Genomic DNA, 25,219 nt, shown 5'->3' on the forward strand with positions numbered 1-25,219 from the left:
ATTTGTTTCGTTTTAATTCAGACTGAATCCTAGAGCACCAAAAATGATAACTTTAACTTTATTTAAAAAGGTGAACTGAAGCTGAATTGGAGTGAAGTAAAATCAATGTCCTTACTCTTTTATCTTCTCAGCTGTGTCCCTGACACCATCGTAGTCGTAGTCAAATATGGGTCCAATTAAAACATTCACCCCATTCCTCTCAGTGGCATATTTCTTCACCAGTACTCTCTGGAAGTAGCCCCATATTCCTGATAGAGAGGTGTATGAGAAACAGAGGGACGTGAGAATGAAACATGAAAGGTGGGATAGGCGGTGCTGGAAAAGCTGTGAAATATATTAGTGAACCTGTCAGCAATGATTTGGGTGGACTCTTGTGCAGGTGACTGTCACAATCATAACATACAAGGTATCAACAGGACTCCATTCATTTAGCCCTTAATGGAAGTTCTAATCGCTGACCGACTTACTCTTGAATGCAGGATACATGGGGACGGTGTTGGTGATGAGGACACCATCATATTTTTTGTCTATGGTTGAGGAGAATTCTGTCAATAAAGAAAAAAAAGAAACATGATTAAATCTATTTTAGGTGCAGTGTTGTGTTAGTAATGTTACTATAGCTGATAGGAATGATGAGCAACCATGAAAATAAGAACTAGGCTGTAAAAAACCATCAAACCACCAACCATCAGAGCTGAACTTGTGAATCTGACTGATCAGTAGTCCAAATATTCACTCACAAATAAAAATTAAAAAGCTACTAAAATGTTTTGTGATTTGATTTTGTTATTGTATTTCAGCGTTTCATTGTTGGAGCGGCTATGGTAAACTTACGAGGCGGGTAGAGGAAGGCGTAGGTGATCTGTCTGTCTGCTCTGTAGTTTGTACAAGACTGACTGTAGGCTGGAGGGACTCTGGTATCAGGTCTCACACAGTTGAACAGCCCTTCAGGCAGAGGAGACAATTCTACCTGGGAGACCAAACACACACAAAGAGAGGGCATATTGTGAACTGAAATCTAGTTTCAACTTTTGACGATTTTCAGTTGTTCAACAGGTGTATGTCTTTTCAGACCAGTGCAATCATCCTGGAGGTAAAAAGGTGTCGTATAAGGGTAGATCACAGAAGCACAAAAATTGCCAAATCAATCACACTGGACGTGATAAGCATAGTCATCATTAGGAGAAAATATTTCGTATGTTGCATTAAATTATTAAAAAACAAACAAATACCAAATATTTCTGGATTTAAATAATTAACAGTAATGTGATCAGATGTTCCAGAGGACAGAGGACATGTGAGGGGGTACCTGATGTCACACATTCGTAGCTTCTAGCCGAAACCACTGCTCTCTTTTACTGAGAACTCTTCCGTAACAATTATAACAATAATGCTCCAAACACATTGCAGAAAAATGCTGAATCAGATAGCAATTTTTTAAAACAAGTACATTTTGTTTAGCATGAACAATGGAATATTTAATACTTTGGTAACTGACACACAGACGTGTTGATCACAACTTGAGATCATTTGGCCAATGGCTTTAAATTGGCTATGATATGTCAGTGATTACTATTTATGTTAAATAATAGCAAATAATGAGTGTGGCCATTTAAGTATTTTTGGAAATTTTAACATTTTCTAAAACCACAATCGGTGATGATTAGTAGTATGTTATGTAATGTATGAATAAATGAAGGACTGAGAGGTTGATATTCTTAGCAGCAACACATACAACACTTTTAAATATCAAAATAATATGCTACAACTTTAGTGCAAATAATGACTTTCCAACATAACAGAATAGCCTACAATATTAGGTGCAGCAAGTCTGTCACTGGCTCCCTTCACTCAAAACTGGAGCTGCCAGCCAGGTGAGAAATAACACTGTAAACAATGTAAATTAAAACTTAAAATACAGTCAGACTAGTTCCTCTCAGGTAAAGAATCACACAGCTGTTGGATATTTGATATTGTGAAAAATATCGCATATGACGGCATATTTCATATCGGTGCAAGCCTACTTTAATGCTGCAGAGATATCATGGCCTACAAATCTTCTTCACCAGATGTAAGAAAACATTTGGTAGAGACCCCAATAACTATCACATCATCATGATTCATCACTTTTCATCAGTTTTTTCAGTGAAAATGGAAACTGTGATGAAAAAAATGATCATTCCCACTACTCTGGAAATCATATTGCAACATCTGTCAACATGATTTTTTTTTTACCATATCATGCAGCTCCTAGTTAGATATCTAATGAATAGCCCTGTATGTAACCCTAGTAATTGGTATTTATGTATTTCAGTGAGGGAGGACAATTGTGGGTCTTCCTGCAAGTAGTCTTATTAAATATATTCTAGCTATGAACGTATGAAGGACAAAAAATGTTCGTAAGGTGATATTTGGTTTTGTAGGTTTTGTCTGGCTCATATATTGCTGTTCTCTGATTGAGGTACCTTTGTGGCTTTTTGCCGACAGGGGCACAGTAAATATTCACAGGATGAACAGTACCTGTCTGCTGACAGTGTATGATGTCCAGAGAGGCATAGAGAGAGCCTCGCTGTAGCCACTGATGTAGTCACTGTGGTGGAGGATGGAGTATTTGGTGCGAAAGAGGACAGCAGGTCGACCATGTGGCAAGTTCCTGTTATCTGAGAGAGTAGGAGCACAGAGGGACACAGCAGAGGACACAGGTGTGTAACAGGACAGAGCACTGCGGTTCACACTGAAGCCACTGAGCAAGAATCCATCACAATGAAGAATAATGCGTCATCATATGCATAGAATCATGATGCGGTCAACCTAAGACATGGTGGATGATTCACTGCATTTTACAACTTTAACATGTAAAGTTTACATATATACCTAACAACTTTTAAAATCTGTTTTGACCAACTTTACATAAAGTGAATGTTTGGCTAGATTAGATATGGCTGCTTGGCTCTAACCAGTACTGTGAGGGAGAGGATTCATATGGTGTCGTTATTATACTTTGATAGTGAGTTCATCCTCAAAGGTTGATACACTGTAAAAAAAGACAGATCATAATCAGTAACATCATGAAACACTGACCATCCATAGCTTGCCTCAGTCGCTGGTTTAGCTCCTCCACTTTGTTCTGTAAGAGACAGAGCCAGAGTGACTCCAGGTTATAGCCTCGTACAAGGGTCACTTTCAAACCTCTCTGGCCCCTACTTTTTACACGCAACTGCAAAAAGATTGGAGATTGAAACAATCTCTTGCCAGAGATCTACATGGGAATCACAAACACAGTAAAGATGAAGTGCCATACTGCAGAGAAGGGCTGGGACCAACTCACTTCCAGTCCAAGCAATTCAGGACACTGATTATGTGGAGACTGAGAAGGCTGTCAAATGTGAACAGTAGAATAGACTGCCTTTTTGTTAGCAAATTTACTACACATTTTTGTTAAATGCATTTCTTGACTTGAATGTGAATTGACTCCAGCTCTGCAGCAGAAAGCAAACAGACAACATGGGTATTTCTGTTTTTAGAGGAAGCAGAATAGAAGAAGCAATCAGGTAATTCAATACATTTTTACAAGTCAAACAGGCTCATTCACATACAGACACACACAAGCGATCAAAAAATCATGGATTATAGGCCCATGCGGATGATTTTTTTTTTTTTTTTTTACAGATTCACAAGTTTTTAAGGTCCAGTCTGTAGGATTTAGTAGCCTCTAGCAGTGTGGTTGCAGATTGCTACCAACTGAACACCCCAAATCTAACCCTTCCAAACAGTAACTGCTTCAAATGTGAAAAACAAATAAAGACCCTCTCTAGAACCAGTGTTTGGTTTGTCCAATCGAGCTACTGTAGAAGCATGGCTGTGAATCTTGGCAACTCCATGGAAGAGGACCTGCTCTCTCTGTAGATATGAACGGCTCATTCTAAGGTAACAAAACACAACTTTTCTTAATTTCACGTGATTATACACTTGACAATATAGCTCCCTAAATCCTACACACTGGACCTTTAATTGCACTGCAAAAGCAAAAAAGAGAATACAAAAAAGAAGACATCTGTATTCAAAAGCCCTTCAGCCACTTGCTGCGCAATGTTTGGGATGTCTGATGGACAATGATGGCTTTTCCAAACCTGACAGAGGTGCTACAGACACACTCTGCTCTACAGATTCAGGAAAGACCCACTAATTCCTGTATTTCCAGCACTTGAAAACATTAGTTTGATCCATTAATGGTAACTCTTTCTGATAACAAATGGGAAGCTGCCAGCTGACAGTGGCCTGGGGTCAAGTCATATATTTTCTTGTCACATTGATTTGTGTAGGTCTTCTACCTACTGGCCCTCATGTGTGCTACAGCCACTGATCTTTTTGCTTTATGACTAAGAGGTTTGAAGTTAAGTAGCACTGAATGTGAATACTTCTGGCAACTACATTCTCAAGAAAAATATATACATAAAAATATATCATGAGGGGATCTGCATTGACAGCTAAGAGGGTCCAAAACTGTTTGGTTGGCATTTTAAAGATTCTTTGTACAAATTCTTTACAATAGTAGTGATCGTATCCCTGTAGGACCAGAGATCCAGTCCAGACTATCTCAGCTCAAATTGGAAGTAAGTGCTTTAGCACTCGTGAGAGGCGGGTAGAGATTTTCATTCACCTCACAGGCAGTCAAGATCTGCTCTACCATCAACTGCTGGATCAACTGTAGACAGGCTTGGTCACATTTTTGAGTTCTTAGTTACATTTTTTTTTAAATAGAATAATTTAACAAAACTCTCTTCTGCGTTGACAGTAAAGTCTGTTGACATTTTGAGCTATACATCACTTTTAGCAGCCAAGAATGTCAACAGGTCACCTGAGCAATAGGATTGACGTATCCTATTGACCCACATGTTTCATCTCTCTCAGTCTTTGTACTGAATGGGGATATGATCTACTTATTAAGTAGGGCAGTTCCTTGTAGCTCCCTCATATCTGTAAGTATGTTTTGTCAGTGGCAGCAGACAGAAATTTGCTTAGTAATATTTGGTGTAATGAATATACTGTGCATTGTCTCTATTAAATAAACAATAAAAACACAACATAAATACAATGCTCTTGATACAGCAAAAACACGAGGAATCTGGGCAGGGCTTCTTTTCAGAGATGTTAATTACTCTCATGGTGAAACACAGTTGTGAGTGTTGGCCTCTTGCCAGCTACACAGCCAGGTTAGTCACACTTTGTTGAACTTTAAGGGCCTTATTTGCCCCGAGGGAATGAGTCCAGTGTCACATAAATCTTTTGACTGTGATTACAGAAGAGGGAGCTGTAACATAAGGTGCTACCCTGGATGTCATGATATACAGGAAACCTTTTGAAAACATGCTGACTGGCAGATTTACCAACATTTATGTGAACAGTATTTTATCATTTCTCTACACTGTGAGCTTAACACTGAAAGCAACCACAGCTAATGACAGCAAAACTGCATTATTGCATAGACCAGGGTTGTTCATGTGTATTATCATATTGTGTAATACATGATCATTTTTGGAGACTGGCTTGTTGATCAACTATCTAAACAGTGATGCAAACATACAATCCATACCAAAAGTGTCCATTTATCACTGTTAGCTCCAGTGCTCCATGCCAACTATTTATACTACACCATGTTTAGGGACATTCATGACATTGTCCTCACTAAGGGGACTGAGTTTTTAGTAACTGAAACTGGCTTTTAATTATATGGCCTGAGGGTTTTTACTGTTAAATCAAGGAAATCTTATCAACTTTACAAAATATGGTGTCTATCAGCTGTAATAACATTGCAACTAGAACAATCACAGCAATGGATTTACATACTATCACTTATTCATGGTAAAGTGTTAGCATGGAGTACCAGGGCAGGTGATGAAGACCACGATGCCTTTGGTTTAACTGTTGGTAGTTATCACTCTTCTAAGTGATGCACAAGCCAATCTCCTAAACAACAGTATTCCTTTTTGTAGGAGGCTGATCCCAGATCAGTCACTGATTCATCATGGCTGACCTTGTCATCACAGCTGCAGCCTAGGTCATCTGTTACTGCAGGGACCAGACCAGAGGCTGCTGGTCTGGAAACCTCCTCTGGCATGGTGGGTCTGTATGGAGGGGCTCTGAGCAGGTGGTTCAGACTGCCATGGGTTCCATTATTGGGAACTGGTTTCAGACCCAGAAGATCTGAGAGTAAATAAAAATCATTTTCATGTTAGTTAAAATAATAAATAGAAGTAGTCACACATGAAACGTGACTAGTCAACACACATGTTGGTTAAAAACACACTTTGGACACAAAAATATGCCTTACCACACATGACATTGTAAAGCTCAATGTTTTCAAAGGCTGGGACTTTAGTCCTGAATTTAAATGTAGGTCCATACCCCAAGAAAATAGTCTGAAAATGAAAGTTGATAGCACATCATTTGATTTGTCACAGTAAATAACAGTTAACATATTATAAGTCACAATTTTCCAATACTACCAATGCTTTTATGTATAATACTATTATGGCCATTACACCATTACCTTTTAATGTGTTGCTGCACTGGATATTAAAAGCCAGTCAGTTGTAGATTATTGAGAGTACTGTACCTGCATGCTGTTGATCTTATTGTCATATCCATGGTCACCAGCGAAGCCACAGTGCCTCTTCCCTTCAGGAACTTTCCTGTAATGAATAGTATGAGTCATACGTCAGTTTTTACTTGGTGCACATTGTGATTTGGGGCTGCAACTGACAATTATTTTCCTTATCAATTAATCTGCCAATTATTTTTACGATTAACAATCAATTGTTTGGACACAGACGGATTGAAAGATATTAACAAGCCAGCAGCCTTAACGTCAACACAGGTCATAGCATTGCACCTGAAAAGAAGAGTAAATTAGCCCATTCGCTGGGCGTTGTGTTCACATCACAGCAGGGCAGAACTGGAGGCGTGACCACTGCAGGGTTAATTGACACAACAGTAAATCGCAATTGTACACATTCACAATGCACACAAAAGCCAGATGTTAGTGGCTGGTGGTGGGTTTTCTGGCCAACACAGGAAGTTGCGCTGTGCTGCCCCTGGCAACTACTGTTGCGGCGAAGAAGAAGTTGATTTCTAGTGTGTGACGTTAAGCAGAGCTAATGGAGCTAACTGAGAAGTAGCAGGGTCCCTTTTCTAAATTATGTGCTACAAGAGTCAGACGGAGATAGCGACATGTCAGCTATTTGGCAATACTTTTCTCTGGATAACCCCACCAGTAAAACAGCAACATGTTCAGTACGCAAGGCTGTAATTAAGAGGGGTGGCACGAGTGTTGCCAATTTCAACACCAGCAACCTTATAAAGCATTTGAAGACGCATCATGCAAAAGAGTATGACAAAACTGCTCTCCCAAAACTTTATGAGACAGTGAGGAAACACATTTCATGTAGGCTGAAAGATATGCAGGCAATCAGCTTTGAGAAGTCTAAGCTCATCATTAATTGTCAATCAATCATTGTTAGAGAAGTCTTGTCTAAAACGGTCTGCTGGCAATAGCATGGAATACTTAACTATCGTGATATCTGATCACACTCCATTGTTTTTTGAGTTTTGGTCATACTTTTACAAAAAACATGCCCCCCTTGGAGATTTAATTGCACGCTGTTAAGTGATGATAGATTCCATGAGACAATTTCCAAAGTGATAATTTCCTTATTACTAATGACCCTGGCCTCTTATCCCCATCACTACTTTGGGAGACATTAAAGGTGGTAGTCCAAGGAGATATATATATCTTACTCTGCAAGGCAAAACAATTTGAAAAAACAAGAACAGGAACAGCTTATGGAAAGTATAATGAATTTGGACAGCAAGCTGTTAGTGTTTCCATCTCCTGAATTAGATAATGAAAGGCAAAATCTCCAGATGAATTATAATTTACTCTCAAGAGAGTAAGAGATTGAGAAGTTATTCTAACATCGCACGGATTTCTTTATGAGCACGGTGAGAAGGCAGGACGTGTTTTGTCACACAAAATTTAGAGTCAGTTGACATCCCAGCAAATTAAAAAAATAAGGACCCTCTCAGGCGAACGGCCAGTAACCCCATCTGTCATTAACGAAGCATTTAAAGCCTTCTACTCCAAGTTATATAACTCACAATCCCCTGCTGATGACGCAGACATGAAAAGGGTTCTTGACAATTGTCCTTTCCATCCATAACTCTTACTCATGCGACTGAGATGGATCAACCTCTAAAATCTAGTGAAGTTGCTGACTCGATTAAACTAATGCAAAGTTGCAAGGCCCCTGGTCCAGATGGCTATCGTGTAGTTTTATAGTAAATGTACTGATAAATACAATAAACAAACTAATTTCCTCTTTTGTATGGAAAGGCAGGACCCCCAGGATCAGGAGTGAGTTTTAACAATGACATGGATCTGTAGGTGGATTGGTGCTTCCTAACCTGGGCAGCCAATATACACAAAATGATCCTCTTGATCCAGGAACTGGTGTGAATTTGAAACGAAATCCTGCCCTTCTACTTCACTTTTCGGCCAACCCAATTTTCATGCAACTCAACTGTTGTCTCCACTTTAAGAATCTAGTCTGAATTTAGATTTGCTTTTGGACTCCAGGGATTATCTAACCACAGCCCCATTCACAATAACGATCTCTTTCTCCCTCCTGGCATTGATATGGTCTTTTCTCTATGGCAGAAATCAGGCCTTATCAGGCTGAGGGACCTTTACATTGACAATGTCAGTGAACTGTGTGGAAAATTTGACCTCCCAAAATCACATGTTTTGATCAGCTTTATTGGCCAAGTATGTGTACACAAACAAGGAATTTGACTCTGGTTAAGTTTGCTCCCAATGTACAGGAAATAGTATAATAAACATTAAATCTAAAATGTACAAGATAGTGCAATTGTTAGGAGTGCAGAATTTTCACCAGTATTTACATAGAGAATAATAATTTAAAAAAAAACAACAACAAAAAAAACAGTGGCAGAAAAGAAGTCCACTGTCATCTCCACAGTCTTGAGAGAGTTCAGCTCCAGATGGTTCTGACTGCCACACCAGAGGACCAGCTGTTCCACCTCCTTGCTTAGGTCCCTGGGGAGTTGAGGTGATGCAGGATGTAGAGCAGTCCCATGTTGACTGCATCATCCATTGACCTGTTTGTTCGGTAGGCAAACTTCTGGGGGTCCAGCCCGGCCTGTGATGTCCTTCAGGTGGCTCAACACCAGTCTCTCGAAGGATTTCATGAACACAGACATCAAGGCGACAGGCCTGTAGTCATTTAATCCTGTGATTGACGTTTTTTTGGGGACTGGGATGACAGTGGAGCGTTTGAAGCAGGAAGGTAACCGATTTGGGTTAAGATGGGGCCAGTTGGTCAGCACAGACTCTCAGGCAGGAGGGGGACACACCATCAGGTCCTTGGGCCTTCCTGATCTTCTTTCTCTGGAAGAGCTGACACACATCCTTCTTCACAGACCTTTAGTGCAGGTGGGGGGTCAGAGGGGTTGAAAGAGTTCCTTTCAAACCTGGTGTAGAAGGTTGTTATGCTCGTCTGCCAGTTGGGGGTTTTCCACAGGGTGGGGGGATGGCCTCCTGTGTAAACTGACGCAGGGTTGTTGTTTGAGAAGCTGTTTCTTAGCTTCTCAGTGTAGCTCCTCTTAGCTGCCCTGATCTCCTTTGTCAGTGAGTTTCTGGCCTGCTTGTACAGGGCCCAATCACCACTACTGTAGGCCTCCTCGTTGGCCTGACGCAGTTGCCTGAGTTTAGGTGTAAACCAGGGTTTACTGTTGTTGTATGTGCAGAAGGTCTTGGTCTGCACACACATATCCTCACAAAAAATGATGTAAGATGTCACAGTGTCAATGAGTTCATTAAGGTCTGAGGCTGCACCTTCAAAAACACTCCAATCAGTGCAGTCAAAGCAGGCCCGTTGGTGTCCCTGGTGGGGCACTTTATATGCTGTCTATTAGGGGTGTGCATCTCTCCCTTATAAGACAATTTGATACTTACCTAGATATATGGGCTACGATACGATTCAGGGACATGTTGCTTTTGTTTCCTTGGCAACGCTACGCTAACAATTCTGTGACACATCTCATGAGAGTCTCACGCTGACCTTTGAACTTTTAAGATAGTTTGAATACGCTGTGAGGTAGTAGCAGCATAGCAGCTTCACTCAACTGATTAAATACTTTGAAATCAGGCCATCGACCCGTTGACAGTACATTTAGATCGATCCAGAGGTCCACGTATTGTTGTAGTCATATCTTTAACTTTCAAACTGATTTCCAATTCATATCGGTTAATTTTACAGCCCTACTGTATATATTTTGGTAGTTCGTGGGTGAGATTTGCTCTGTTAAAATCCCCAAGAATGATGAGCGGAGACACTGGGTGTTTTTTCTCCACGTCTGTTATCTGGTCAGCCAGGTGCTGTAATGCCTCTGTTACACAGGCTTGAGGTGGGATGTAAACACCAACCATAATAAACGAGGAGAACTCAATCGGAGAATAAAAACGTTAACAGTTTATGGAAACTCACTCTAAGTGAGGGCTGCACGACTTCTTCAACACTGTGACATCTGTACAACAACCTTTGTTTATGTAGAGGCAGGTTCTGCCTCCCCTGGTCTCCCCGAGAGCTGCGGTCTGAATCGGAAAAGCTGGACTGCCGGCAACTGTCTGGGATGTGTTCACTGAGCCAGGTTTCAGTGAATCACCGGGCGGCGGGTCTGTGAAAGTTTTTTGAGTTGAGAAGCAACAGTTCATCGACCTTATTTGCCAGGGAGCGGAGATTCACCAGGTGTATTGACAGGAGAGCGGAGGCCTTGATAACTTTGTTAAACGAAATAATGACTCCTTCCCTAATATTCCTCCGAACTCAGTAATTGACTCAATTTTGTACATTACCACGAATCAGGAAAGGGCTTGTTTCGAACGTTGTAGCGGTTTGGCGGTGCCGGGGTGCCAGTCAGAGTATAAATCTGACAAGAATAATTTTTTTTAGTTATAAGTCAACCCTACAAAAAGGACCCATGTATTTCAGTGCATGGCCCCTTACTTAACAACCAGGAATCAGCAGGCAATAAGAAACAGTGTATTTATACATTCAGTGCCCCAAAACCACAGTTCAAATACCCTAAAAGAGTTTGAGTCATGGTATAAGTTTGTCAACAAAACAAAACCTAGTGATGCCTCGTGCGTCAAATAAACAATCTTTGAGATCTCCCAAACACACAAAAAGTACTCCGTTTGAGCTTCAGTATACACTGGGCCACCAAAACAAAACCAAGTGACGCCTTGTGCGTCAAATAGACAATCTCGGATATCCTCCGACAACGGAGTTTACCTCCTGTATTCCAGTCAGTGCACTGTAGCTCCAGGGAATGCTCAGCCCGGGAGCTGGGTGACTTTCCGGTGACTTTATGTGTAGAGGTTGGAGAAGGGAAGTAATCCACTAATACCGAACAGGTAAACAGTGTCACAGATACTTGTAATAGACATCACATGTCACCAGCAAATAAGACACATGTTTTGGGGTCTTGTCCTCATTTACAAGATTACTGGACAGCTAAAAATTTGAGTCTGTTATGGGGCCCTATGATTACTTAGACAGCTAAATTTAAGATACTGCAGGACAAATGAGGCACTCACCTTTGATATACACTTTGTCAATACATGTCAATATATTTCCTGACCCCGGACAGGAAGACTCAACAGTAAAACCGCCTAGAAAATCATTGGTACCCATCTACAGAGCATCAGTGACATCCAGTGAGGTGAGGTGTCTGCACAGAGCCCAAGATACAAAAAGACAACACCCACCCCAGCCACTGTCTGTTCACCCTGCTGTCGTCTGACAAAAGATACAGAAGCATGAGCTGCAATACCACCAGACAGAGTAGCTACTTCCCTCAGGCTGGGAGACATCTCACTTCATCCTCAACACTCCACTGTATAAAATATAGTTTTTTGCTTTATGTAGCATGTAGGAACTTTAAGCTACATAACTTAAACTTCAGGAACTGAAATTTCATCCTACAACCCTGGTGTTTTTAAATGACCATTAAATGAACCCTTAACCTTTTTTAAGGTTAGAAAGGCCCGATGCACGATGCCATCAGGTTCACACAGGATTTATGGGTTAAACTCTGGTGTTAAATACAGTTGAACTGCAATGTGTCGTCAGTATTCACCTACTTTAGCCCTCAGCCCAGGACAACCTCCCCTTCATACAACTCAAGCCACAGTCCTCTAATTGAAAAACAGCCACTTCTTATTAAGTGTCCATTAAAACACTGCTTCCAGTTATACACCTCAATATGTGTGTGTGTAGGTGCCTGTGTGTGTAAAATGTGTGCATGTCTAGGGAGAAGAAGCCACAAGCATGTTAAAAATGTAAATGACTAGCTGATGGGGAAATGAGACAAACTCAGTGTTTCATTTGGTGTGAACAGTTAGTTGGTTTGGGATTTACGCAGACTTTGACTAATGTATATGTGCCTGTGTGTGTGTGAGTGTTAACGCTCCAACACTCCGCTCACAGCTCCAATGCTAATGATTAGCCCGTCCGTCTATCTGAGCTGTACAGAAACCTCAAAGATCTCTTTCATTCAGCAGCTCTGTGTGTGTGTATGTGTTTTGACAGAATATGGCTCTCCCACGGTTCACCAAACAGCATGACAGCTCTGTGCAAGGAGGCCGTTACTGACATGAATGTGAAAATACGTGCAAACACACACACACACACACACACACACACACACACACACACACACCATCATTAGCTGGTTAGGTGGTTTGTTTTCACTCTGAGTCCTGATGACCTCATGGTTTGCTTTGTCACTGAATCACTGCAGCGAGGCTTGTCAGTGCTTTACATCAAACTTTTCTTTTTTCATGTGTGTGGCTCCTGACAGCACGACTTAAAACTTTTCACCACGGCATGTGTTAATGATGTGTTGATAGCAGCCATGTTGACACAAAATGTGTTTTTAATTAAAGCAAGATGTGCAGTGAAAAGCTTGACTGATGGGTGGGCTGAAAATGCCACAGAACATACAGAACATTAGAGCATGTTCCTGGTAGCAGATGTAGCAACAAATTGAAACTAAATTGGTTAAAACTTTTGGTTTTGGCTGGTCGACTGGTTTGGATATAACTCTTTGAACTGTTGGCACCATTTGGTTTTACCTCCATTTATTTACAGTAAACTGACACTTGTCTGTGGCACTTGACACCATCTGTGTGACTTGATGTCTTAGCTAGGGATTTTATTTATGTTTTTAATTCAGGGTAAGTCAGGCCGTTTCTGAAAAATGTGTGCACAATTTAAAACTCTGTATTTTCTGCCTGTATTTCCACAGGTTTGTTGTCCAAATGAACAGCAAGGAAGGAAAATGTAAATGTTCCAACAATAAAAGTGAAAAAATAAGTTTAACATGCTGTCACATGGAGCTGACAGCCTGTCCAGTGCTCTGAGAATAGGGCATTCTAGTATCTCACTATAAGGCAAGATGTCTGTCTGTCTGTCATTCTGTCCTCTTTCTTTCTTGCTTGCTTATTTATACTGTGTCCATTTGACACAAAAAGTGTGTCTGTTTTTAGAGCTGTCCACAGTAGCTTCAAAGCATTACATGTTTAATTCATATGTAATAGTACTTGGTGTTGTAGTGGTTGGCACTGTACCTGGCAATGTGCCACTTCCTCTCCACCAGCAGGTGAATGTCTTCGATGCGTCGGCTGTTGGCGTAGTGCAGTCTCTTAGGCAGATGCTGCTTCATGTATGGCTTAAAGTGCTGGTCTGCCTTCTTACACTGGAACAAAGAAACAATGCTTTTCATTGTAGGAGAAAGTGCATCTCTGTCTCAACCTCACCTGTCGAGCAGTGACCACATGTTCTGTTTTCTTTTGGTTGCCATGATTGTTTGTGTCTTCCTGTTTGGATTGTCAGTTTGTGGTCACTGAGCCTGTACTTGGTGAGGATCTGTCTCTGCTTCCTATCTCTGACAGTAGAGAGATATTCTGCTCATTCATCATCTCTTTTTAGGGCGAGATAACATTCTGATCTACTTTGGCTTTTAGTTTCTTCTTTCCAATGATTGGTGTTTGGAGAGCAGTGATATTGTGAGGCTGGTTCAGGTGGTTAAAAAAGTTGAGCGTTCTCTTTTGAATGTTAATTATCAGTGGGTATCTATCTATCTATCTATCTATCTATCTATCTATCTATCTATCTATCTATCGAGGAATCAATGCAAAATGTGTGCTTATGCTTATATTCTGTGTATATAAGAATATTGACCACTAAATCAATTTGAAGTTGTTTTACTCCCTTATAACTGCATCAGCATCAACCCCAAACAAACATCAGTCAGGTTCTCAGATTTTTTTATTCAAGCTCAATACTTACTGTTAGATTTGCAACAACAGCTTTGGGGTCATCTGAAGAAAAAAAAAATGGTCAGAGCAGTGAAAACTGTTGCAATTTCAAATGAACGTAGACAAAATGGCTATATTACAGGAACAAGACAAGACAAGGTCACTTTGGAACACTTTGGAGAGACAGTGCACATGTAGGAAAATGTTTCCAGTGGTAGCCACTGAAGGTACTGTACATGCTGCCAATGATCAGATCATAGGCTTTTTGTTCTTGACTACAAGGGATTGTGTCATGTTGACTATAAAGGTCTTAAGCTAAAAGCTGTGAATACAGTGAAGTCTGTAAGAATAAGAGGGCAGAATTCTGAAAATTAACAAGGAAAAAAAACAAAGAAACTAAAGATACAACAAGGAAGCTAGAAAGAATAACAGGATGACATATCTCAGAAAAGGTCAACATCTATTACTCTCTCACATTTAGGATTGTTGGGGTATCTTGAGCGTATTCTGCCTAGAGACCCAGGGATGAGGATGATGTCATCAATGTTGGTCAAGTAGTTGCTGAGGAACTCAGTGCGATCACAGTGGGCCTCCTCCATACCTGGGAACACACAAGAGTGTGAGTGAGTGTGTGTGTGATTGACTGGTGAAACCTCAAATTCAGTGAATGAGCAGTGCTCTTCAGCGCCTCTGTATCTACTGCCAGTGTACCTCTGAGCATTGCACTTCTACGTAAGTTAGTTCAATTCTTCAGCTGCTGTATAATGATGTGTTAAATTACAGTTATCCTCTAGCATGATGATATGGTAGCACAGTGTGTGTTTGTGTCAGTGAGTGTGTCTGTACCATGATCCCCCACCAGGATGATGTTGACACAGCGGTGCAGTTTCATCTGTTTAAGTCCATTCATCAATTGGCCAACAATCCTGTCAATTACCCTCAGTGGGTTGTTCATCTGAAGCATACAAAAAGAGTCACTGAGTGTGTGTTTTGATGATATACAACAAACACAATAATCTAAATGAATGTGTATGTGTATCTTTGTTACTGGTTTGTACTTTGTGTGTACCAAGTGCTTTCCATACATTCTCAAACATCCCTGGTACACATACAATCACAGATGCAGATCGTACTCACTTCTACGCTCATGGGCCCCATTTTGTGTCCATATGTGTCTGGTTGTTCAGAATGCATGGCGTAAATGTAGGGCCTGAAACAACACACGTCACGTTGGTGATTTGTTTGTGGTAGTTGTAGCAAAATTACAACCCTGGTTTTAAAAATTCTGGACGCTGTGTAAAACATAAATAAATACACTATGCAATCATTTGGAAACAAACTGTATTTACAGTCAACAGTTTTATGTTCCTGAGCCCAAGTTGTAGTATCCTTTCTACAATCCTGTGTTTCACAAAGTGATGAACCTCGCCCCATACTTACTGGTGAACGACAGAGCCTTTCGAGGATGCTCCTTTCATAACCCCTTCAAAGTAACTAATTTGTTATTTATTTGACAGTTATTTCCATTTCACCCGTCCTAACTGCCAGAGGCAGTGCTAATCACTGAATATCTTCCGTCTTGCACATGCGCAGGTCGAGTATTTATATAAACAAAGTCACGTGTGACCTCGGATGACCTCTGACCGGTTATAACTACCAGTATCATCCAGGCGATCAGTCCCTTATCATCTTCTTGCTTACGCAGGTCAACTGCTGTAGTAGCATTGAGTTGAATCACCTGATGTCAAAAGTTTACTGAGAGCTTGTCACGTGTAGTCTTGTGATCATATCGATCAGAGTTGCTGTCTCAGCTCGGATTAATTGGTACGGTGAAGGGTGTTCCTGCACCCTTCTCACTGTAGGGGTGTGCACTGAATTACATCTCACAGTTAGCGGGGTGCTCTCACCCAGGCCAACTTGGTGGGAAGCTAGCAAGCATGCATTTAATATCAGCTGGATTTGACCTTTACTGTGCTAGTTCCTGCTCCCGTCTCACTGTAGTGTTATATTTTGTTGCATATCTTGTTCACAGTTAGTGCCCTCGCTCAGGCTTATTTAGTGGGTAGCTAGCAGAGCATGTGCCACATCTCAGCTAGGATTTATTGTTACTGTGCGAGTGAAGAGAGTGTCCTTGCTCCCCTCTCACTGCATGTACTCTGTTCTCTGTTCTCACATCTTTTGTTTTTTAGTCAATGGAGTGCTCTCGCCCAGTCTGACTTTATCTGGCTGTAGCATCTGGTGTTGTCACTAAGATCAATTCCCATAACTGTGCAACCTCTACCAAGAGTGTCTCCACATCATGGGCAATCCTGACATTTTCCAGAATGAATGTGGCCAACCTCCATCCACTGGGTGTGGTTCTTCAGCTGAGCTCCTCTGCTTCATCCTTTTGAGGTGGGTACTCAAATTTCTTGTGACTCTGTTGCCATAAGTCATCCAGTGATAAGCACTGCCTTTGGCAGTCAGAAAGGGTGAAATAGAACCAAAGTTACAAATTTAACCACAGTTCTATTAACACTGGATGACTGCAGAGTTCTCATTCACTCGGAATCTTGTGAGCTGCAAGAAGACTCCGTGGGGTTGATTGCCCAGATGACACTGATAGTTATACCTGGTCAGGGATCATCCAAGGTCACATGTGATCTTGTTGATATAAATACTCGACCTGCACAAGAAGAAGCCTAATCCTCAGAGCGCTCTTTAATTTACATTTTTGAATCACATATGTCCATGCATTCCTTGTTCTGTGGACTAAAATAAATAGATTTTTGTCTTGTCATGTCATTATAGGCTACATTATAGAAGGTATACGTCTATTGTATTTCATATGACTGAGCCTACAGTTAAAAATATTTATTCGTATCTCATAATATATCAGACTTTGATCCTAAGTCTGCCTGATTCATCACTGTGTCCAAGGACATTTGCTTACTTAAAAAGATCTCGGCTATTTAATTGTTCTTTAAAGGTTATTTGGGCTTTTTTTTTTTAAAGTGACTTAAAAAGTGTAATAAGAAATGTATTACTCTACGCAGACAGTAATTTTGTAACGGCATATATTTCTTTAAAATGAAGGTAACTAGTAATATACTGCATTTCGAATGTAACTTGCCCAACAGTGATGATAAGCACTGCCAGTCATCCAGGGTTCGTAGAATCGTAGTTACATTCGTAACCTTCCATTTACTAGTTACTTTTCAGATTCGAGATCAAATCAGTGGTTCCTGACCTTGTGGACCTTTACAGACAGCAGTGTCTATTTTGGGCCCTGGTCATATTTTAGATGCCCCTTCTTCTAGGGGTAGATACATGGGCTACAGACCAAACACACTACAGCAGTAATTACTGTGGGAATATCAAACTATTAAACACTTGTTTTAATAAAAAATATCACTTACAGCAGCTTTTAACTTGTGAAATGAAAATGATTTGCATAGTTGTATATTTTTACATTTAAAATCAGGATGAAAGAATAGGTGCCTTTTTATGGATTTTAATGTGGTCCATTCTATTTTTTGTACACCTTAATACATGTGTGGAGACAATTTTTAAAATTGTTCTTTATAAATTTGTTTATTAGTTTCTTCCTCTTTCCTCTCCCATTAATCACTACGTCAGATTTATCTTTTGGTCATTTGGAGGGGCCTGACCCCTTGGTTTGGAACCACTGAACTAAACTAATTAACTGTATATACAGTGCATTCAGAAAGTATTCAGACCCCTTCACTTTTTTCACACTTTGTTATTTTGCAGCCTTGCTAACCCACTCCTGCATTGTCTTTGCTGTGTGCTTAGGGTCGTTGTCCTGTTGGAAGGTGAACCTTCGGCCCAGTCTGAGGTCCTGAGCGCTCTGGACCAGGTTTTCATCAAGGATATCTCTGTACATTGCTCTATTCAGCTTTCCCTCAACCCTTACCAGTTGCCCATAACCTGCTGATGAAAATCACCCCCAAAGCATGATGGTGACGGTATTGGGCAGGTGATGAGTGTTCTTTTTGTACTTCTCTGCAAACTCCAAGCAGGCTTTCATTTGTCTTTCACTGAGGAGAGGCTTCTGTCCGCTCCACTGCCATAAAGCCCAGATCTGTGGAGTGTTGCAGTGATGGTTGTCCTTCTGGAAATTTCTCTCATCTCCACACATTATCTCTGGAGCTCAGCCACTTTGACCATCGGGTTCTTGGTCACCTCTCTTAACAAGGCCCTTCTCCCTCGTTTGCTTAGTTTGGCTGGGTGGCCATCTCTAGGAAGAGTCTTGGTTGTTCCAACTTCTTCTCCAGCCTTCCCCAGATCTGTGCCTTGACACAATCCTGTCTCTGAGCTCTGCAGGCAGTTCTTTCAACCTCATGGGTTGGTTTATGCTCTGATGTGCATTGTCAGCTGTGAGACCTTATATACATAGACAGGTGTGTGCCTTTCCAAATCATGGCCAATCAATTGAATTTACCACAGGTGGACTCCAGTCAAGGTGGAGAAACATCTCAAAGATGATCAGGAGAAATGAGAGGCACCGGAGCTACATTTCAAGTGTCATAGCAAAGGCTCTGGATACTTATGTCAATGTGATATTTCAGTTTTCTTCCTTCCTTTTTAATAAATTTGCACAAATTTCTAAAATTCTGTTTCTGCTTTGCCATTATGGTGTATTGACTGTAGATTGATGGCGGGAAAAATTAATTTAAATGATTTTAGCATAAGGCTGCAACATAACAAAATGTGAAAAAAGTGACGGGTCTGAGTACTTTCTGAATGCACTGTGAAGTGGACAAAACTAGCTCCACCATGACAACAATAAAATGCACTTTCCATACTGATGCTATAAAGCTGTTGTAAGCTTTATCGTCATTTTAGCTACCTTATTTCCCGTTTTGCAGTTAGCAATCCCCTCCCTCCTTCTCTGTCCTGACTGGATAAAGTGGGTAGGGACACCTGAATTTTTTTTTTTCTCTTTTACTGCATAAACTGGGGGAGGATAGACATGGGTTACTGACCAAACCTTCTATCACAGTGATTACTTGAATATACAGCTATTTAACACTTATTTCAATAAAAATATATCACTTGCAGCAGCTTCAAGGATTTTCAATTCAAATGCAGAATAAGGTTTAGCTGAGGAAGATGTTCCATTCAAACCAACCGGGATTGAATGCAATCATTAGAACATTAACAGCAATATACAGAGAGGTGACAAATTAAATGAAAAACACAACAAACACAACAATGATGGCTTTGCTTGGCTCGGCTCGGCTCGGCTTTGATCTAAACGTAAGACCCGAGTGAACACACTAAATTCTGCCATGCAAAGTGATGACGCATTATAAACATCTGGTGGTGGCGCGTAAATAAAGAAGGAATTTGGGATGCAGTCTATTAAGGACGTTTTGTTACTGGACACAGTGTTGGAGCGCCCTTCATTCCTATGAAAGCTGCTCAGTGGTGTTTTGACTTCAACTTTCTGGCTTTGAAAATACCTGGATCATAGACCAAGCCGGCTAACTTCCGATTCAGCGCCCGGCTAACTTGAAGGGGGATAAAATAATTGAATTGTGCTTCTAGACTTCTAGATTTTCCAAATGTTATTGGACCGAATGGCTCAAATTAAGATCGTCATTTTGGTACTAGTACTAGTTGTTCTGAGTGATCACCTTAATCCTATGATGAAACATTTCTATCCTGATGGGACAGTGCCCCATCCATTGGGCATGAGGGATCGCTGAATGGTTTGAGTATGAAAATGATGTGAATTATCTGCTATGGCCTCTGTCGTTTTGGACCATTGTGTTAGACAGCGCTCACCAAAACACAATATCAGGAAATATCTTTTGGAAGAAAATGTGTTCCATCCCTCCAGTAGAGTTCCATAGGCTTGTAGAATCAAAGCCTATAGGTGCACTGAAGCTGTTTTGGTGGCACAGAGGCCTTGCTAAGATATTTAATGCTTGTTTTCCCTTTAATTTGTCATCCATTTATATATTATCATTCTGAAAATCAATTTTTTGATGTGGATCATAAACTCGAAACAACTAATGGGATATGGTGATCCCACTCTTGCTAAGCTGTGGTTGCATATGCTGACAAAGTTAAAAATAAAGAATGAGAAAAGAGGACGATGAAAGACAAAAAAGGAAAAACTGATTTCACCTCTCTCCTTCAGGAAGGTGGAGCCACTGCAGCATGGTCAGTATCCGCCTCTCCAATGGGATAGAACTGGAACACACATTAAAGGGTAATACTGGTTAACATTTGAAAACCATAGCTGCAAGTGAGAAACAAGAGAAAAACATTAACACAGACTTACAATTATAGACTCTGGTTCAGGCACCCTGCCGCCTTCTTGAACCATTAAACCAATAAACTTCAAACTGTTGTTTTAATTCTCAAAGAGCCATATAAAGCTGAGGCTTGTGGAGTACAACACATTTAAATCCCCCTGACTGTTTTAAGTGTCTGAAAGCCAAAGTCTGCCCGTGTGCTGCAGCCTGTGTTGTGATGAGGCCACCAACCACGCTGCTGGCTGTCAAACAGTCCACACCTGTCAACCATCAAGCTGAGGACTGAGGCCCTGAGTGGGGCTTGATGTATGGGGCAGTGGGGGGCAGGATGGAGGATCAAGAAGGTGTGGTACACAGTATTAACAGTTCCCTCTCCATGAGTTCCCTCTTTCTTAAGTCTATGTTCACTTTTTCAACTAAAAGTTCTCTCATTTTGTTCTGTTTTATATACTCCTTTGCTTTCTTCTTCTCCTCTCTTCTTCCTGTCCTCCTTTGTTCTCTGTTTGTGATTTGGGGGGGGACCTCCCAGAAAGCTGAACCCATCACAGACCTTCAACCAGTCAGCCATTTAGCAACAATCCCTAGTCCCCATTAACATGCCAATCCCACAGCGCTACAATAACACTTAACTATAACACTAAACTCTGACGAGAAGAAGGCCCTGGCGTCACTCAAAAGAGACCGCATGCTGGCAGATAAAGGGAGAAGCACTGAAGTGTTAAACACAGTAGACTACCACACCAAAGTCACTGATCTGCTTAGCGCTACTAACACCTATGAGACACTGAGGTGAGATCCTACCAGTAGCTACAAAAAGATGGCTATAGAACATCTGCAAAAACTGGAAAAGGACAAAGTCATTGACAGGCCATTATATTACAGACTGTACCCCAGGGAAAATCATTCCTTTATGGACATGAAGGCTGGTTGGGTCAACGACCCACAAGTGGCCCTAACGACTCTGTAAGGACACTCCCACACAGAGTTTAAAAGCCTGCAACTCCCCTCCAGTTAGTTAGAACTGAAGAAGCATCTTGGATGAGAAGTGAAACGTCTTCAACAAACTGAAACAAGTCCAGTAGCCTACGATAGAGAACCTTCAATAATATATAAACAATGTGATGTGTTGTATCAGAAGGCTTTTTCAGAAATGTCAGCCCACACTTCTTCTGCTGTATGCACAGTCCCGTCTCCTTCTCCTTACTCTCTCTGTCTCTCTCACACACCTCTGTCAGTGCCAAGTGCGAGAAAAGCTCTGTAAACCAAACTCTGGCCGTCTTGGTTCTATGGAGTCTGAGACCCAGGTTCACAGAGGAATCCTGTATAGTGTAAACAGGCCCAATTGCACAAATTGCTGTAAAAATAGCCCAACACCATCCCTCTGCTGCGATCTGCCTCACACTCCATCAAGGCCTTCTCTGTGCTGACAGATGTGGGCTCCTTTGTGTTCCACAGGTTATAGATTTAGCGCAGAGTGAGCAGGAAGAACATGAGTGGGTATGATCTGATGACCTCAACCACAATGTAATTTACAGGACCCCAATTATCAGTGATAAGACGAGGCATCTGCATGGGTCTTTTAAGGTGTAATTAAAAAGACGGCCAGAATTCGAAGGCAGCTACAAAACTATAGGGGGCAGCATAAATGCTTACTGTGGCTAAGTATACACTTGGCTCTTATAGCTGCCATTAGCAGCTGATTGGGGAAGTCACTGTGGTCAACGGAGCTCAGCTCAACCGGGGCTCAGTATCCTCCCAGTTAACACAGATGGACACCAAAGTAGAACTAAACACAGTCTCCGAGACAGACAGATGCCAGTTTGAAGACAGGGGATACAGTACAGAGGTGATTTACAGTGGCTCTGACCAGGACTATGATTGTGTGGGATATGAAGACACAACAAACGGGGGACACAAAAGACATGACGAGTCAGAAGAGAAAGAGCGAGTCGGAAATCAGCAGCTGGTGAAAACGGCGTGTAAAGCCAGAATATTTTCAAATCTTACACTGTGATTTATTTTGACAAAACCAGAGGTGATTTTGGAAAGAGAAACTGCGAGACTGTTTTGGTGAGTGTTTTTACGATCAGTTAATGAGGCAATTAAGCTGGTCTTACAGGCTGGCCACGCTGGATGCTTTTGTAATGCTGCTGTTTACTTGTTGCTCCTGCAGTGCTGCGCCTGCCTGCCCTATCTTTTTACATGGAGTTCGCCATTGATAATTATCAGTAAATATGATGACGTGATTTTCTTTTACCCCTGTTGAAAGGGCGAGAAAGCAGCCTTGCCTGGCCTGCGCCTGAGAAGCGTGACTCCTGCAGCCATTGTAGCTGTACTGTTCATGTTCAGTTAACATGAGCCCTTTTTACACAGAGAATCCGCATTATTGCCGCAAAGAAGGCTCACCTTTACGCCGCCTTTATTTGTTCACACTGAACCAAGCAGCACCGGCTTAAAGCCGCTCTAGTGTGTTTTATACATCATGCTGACGTTGGGGAACCAAAGGTGTGACGGTACACATCATAACATTGAGAGTTTTTTTTTTTTACATATTTCCGCCGGTTTCCACCTGTTAATCTAAACATGTACCTGCCGACCCACCATGCATCCTAGAAAATTACAAAGTTACGTTTTTTCCTCTAAAATTACATAATTACATAATCACCATCAGTAAATACTGGACCCTGTCTGGCTCTCACTCATGAGGAGGGATGATGTTTTTTTCTGGGGGAAAGTTCACTGAAGTCTCTGTTGAATGGGTGTCCTCACGGTGATTTTTCCAATACAAGTTGCTAGAGACATGGTGAGTTTGAGTTTTTTGCTCTGAATTGCATCACATAATCACCGCCATTCATCTGTGGGAGCCGCCTGGCTCTCGCTGCCGGGGACAGGTGCTGTTTTTCGGGCAGAAATGTGACAAAGAGTCGGTAGGACAGACAGGATGACAGAGGCTTTTCCACGTATAAATGCAGTATTTTTTCCTCGTACTGTATATGATGCTGAAGACACGACCTGCTACCACATTACTTTTGGTTGGTCTTGTTACGTTGCTTTGTGGGTTGAAGTGTGGGACATTTCTCTTTTATTTGATGAATGAAGGATCTGTACCATATGGGCTCAGGTGGCACTACATCAGATCTCTGTAATGCGACCAGGCACCAAGTAACCTGCAGTGCAGTTCAGTTAGTAGTGTGGACATAATCCAAACCAAAAACAGGAAACAGCCCCATAGCACAAGGTCTAGTAGGTGTGAAGATATTGATGTTGCCATCTGATTGGCAGACAATTACTCCTCCAATATCAATGTCGGTCAGAGTGCTCATTTTTGACAACTTATGAACGTGTTATTTCCGGAGAAATTAGAACAAATAGTGCATTCAGCGTATTAAACAAGCTACAGCTGACTCCCTGTGAGTTTTGTTTACAATTTGTGATTTGCTTATCGGGCAACATGAGCAAATATTTAAATGCCAAAGGAAACTACTCCAGACCAGCTCAGACCAAATAAAACACAGTTTAGAAGTGCTGTGGTATAACTGTAGCAGCTTCTTGAAATTGTGCTGCCTAAACAGAAAGGCGGCAAAGTCAGGAGAGGCAGTCAGTGGAAAGCATCCAGCCAATAGTGGTGAATGTGTAAGATTATTACATTATTGTCATTTTTGGGAAATCTTCAATAAATACAGCCAAAGAATTAATAAAGATCCAAGGCTTATGCAGAGCACCAACTATCGGCTGTGGAATGTATTTAGGAAACTATTTTGTGACAGACTGCACATGTAGACTTACACAGGCCAGAAGAAGGATGCAGCCTTCACTCCCTGTTTGAGCGCTGTGATCCAGATCTAGGAGACAAACAGTACAGTCTCATTATTTTATCAGTTTGACGGCATTTAGTTGGATACTATTGAAGTGTTACCCTGGACAAAAACAATAACATAACAGAGAGAAAACCAGTCAGGGTGTACAGCATGCTACAGTACAGTACATGCATGATAGGTGTTTGGTTATAGAGCAACTTGTGTTACTCCAATTCATACAAAAAACATACAGCGGGTTGGATTTGTTTGTGTTCTTCAAATCTTTTCTAAGACACTGCTAAAGCCTTGTTAGTTAGCAGTGCATCCTGACTCGATATCCTTTTAGCAACAAATAAAATCCTTGCACAGCTTTGTACTGTAAGTAAGTTCACAAAACCTGAAGCTCTAAACAGTTCCAGACCACTGTGGTCTTACAAGAACTAAAAGTGTTTCCAACCAAGATTTCATAATCACATATTAACATCTGTTGTTCATCAACACATATTAAAGCCCATCAGGCTCTTGGTTTGTTAGATCTACCATTGTTTCTGTAGTAGGCTTCAAAAGAAAAGTCTTTCATGCGTCTGTTGGCCTCTGGCATGTTAGATCAATTAAAAACCACACTAACGTTCATTGTCATCCATAAAAGTTATCCATTGTCAAAGCAAGAAGAAAAACAGAAGACAATCCCTGTTAGCTCACAAATACATTTACAATAACAGCGTTGATCAACTACAGCTAGCGAAAAGAAA

The 25,219-nt window shown here is 41.2% G+C and overlaps 1 protein-coding gene across 1 annotated transcript in view; it reads right to left on the minus strand.

Annotated features, from left to right (window-relative positions):
- Positions 1 to 25,219, minus strand: part of enpp2 (ectonucleotide pyrophosphatase/phosphodiesterase 2) — a 39,505-nt gene that overhangs the window by 3,298 nt on the left and 10,988 nt on the right. Inside the window, exons 8-22 of the mRNA XM_084356548.1 lie at positions 24,457 to 24,512; positions 20,540 to 20,605; positions 15,539 to 15,611; positions 15,248 to 15,356; positions 14,877 to 15,002; positions 14,433 to 14,464; positions 13,712 to 13,839; positions 6,617 to 6,692; positions 6,332 to 6,419; positions 6,035 to 6,204; positions 3,082 to 3,127; positions 2,521 to 2,660; positions 835 to 970; positions 468 to 545; positions 116 to 248 (exon numbers count right to left, since the gene is read on the minus strand). Of these exons, the coding sequence (XP_084212674.1) occupies positions 116 to 248; positions 468 to 545; positions 835 to 970; positions 2,521 to 2,660; positions 3,082 to 3,127; positions 6,035 to 6,204; positions 6,332 to 6,419; positions 6,617 to 6,692; positions 13,712 to 13,839; positions 14,433 to 14,464; positions 14,877 to 15,002; positions 15,248 to 15,356; positions 15,539 to 15,611; positions 20,540 to 20,605; positions 24,457 to 24,512 (1,457 nt within the window). The remainder of the gene's footprint in view (positions 1 to 115; positions 249 to 467; positions 546 to 834; positions 971 to 2,520; positions 2,661 to 3,081; positions 3,128 to 6,034; positions 6,205 to 6,331; positions 6,420 to 6,616; positions 6,693 to 13,711; positions 13,840 to 14,432; positions 14,465 to 14,876; positions 15,003 to 15,247; positions 15,357 to 15,538; positions 15,612 to 20,539; positions 20,606 to 24,456; positions 24,513 to 25,219) is intronic.

Source organism: Pagrus pagrus, assembly GCF_965226575.1.
Source record: "Pagrus pagrus genome assembly, chromosome: 7".
Taxonomy (NCBI): Eukaryota; Metazoa; Chordata; class Actinopteri; order Spariformes; family Sparidae; genus Pagrus; species Pagrus pagrus.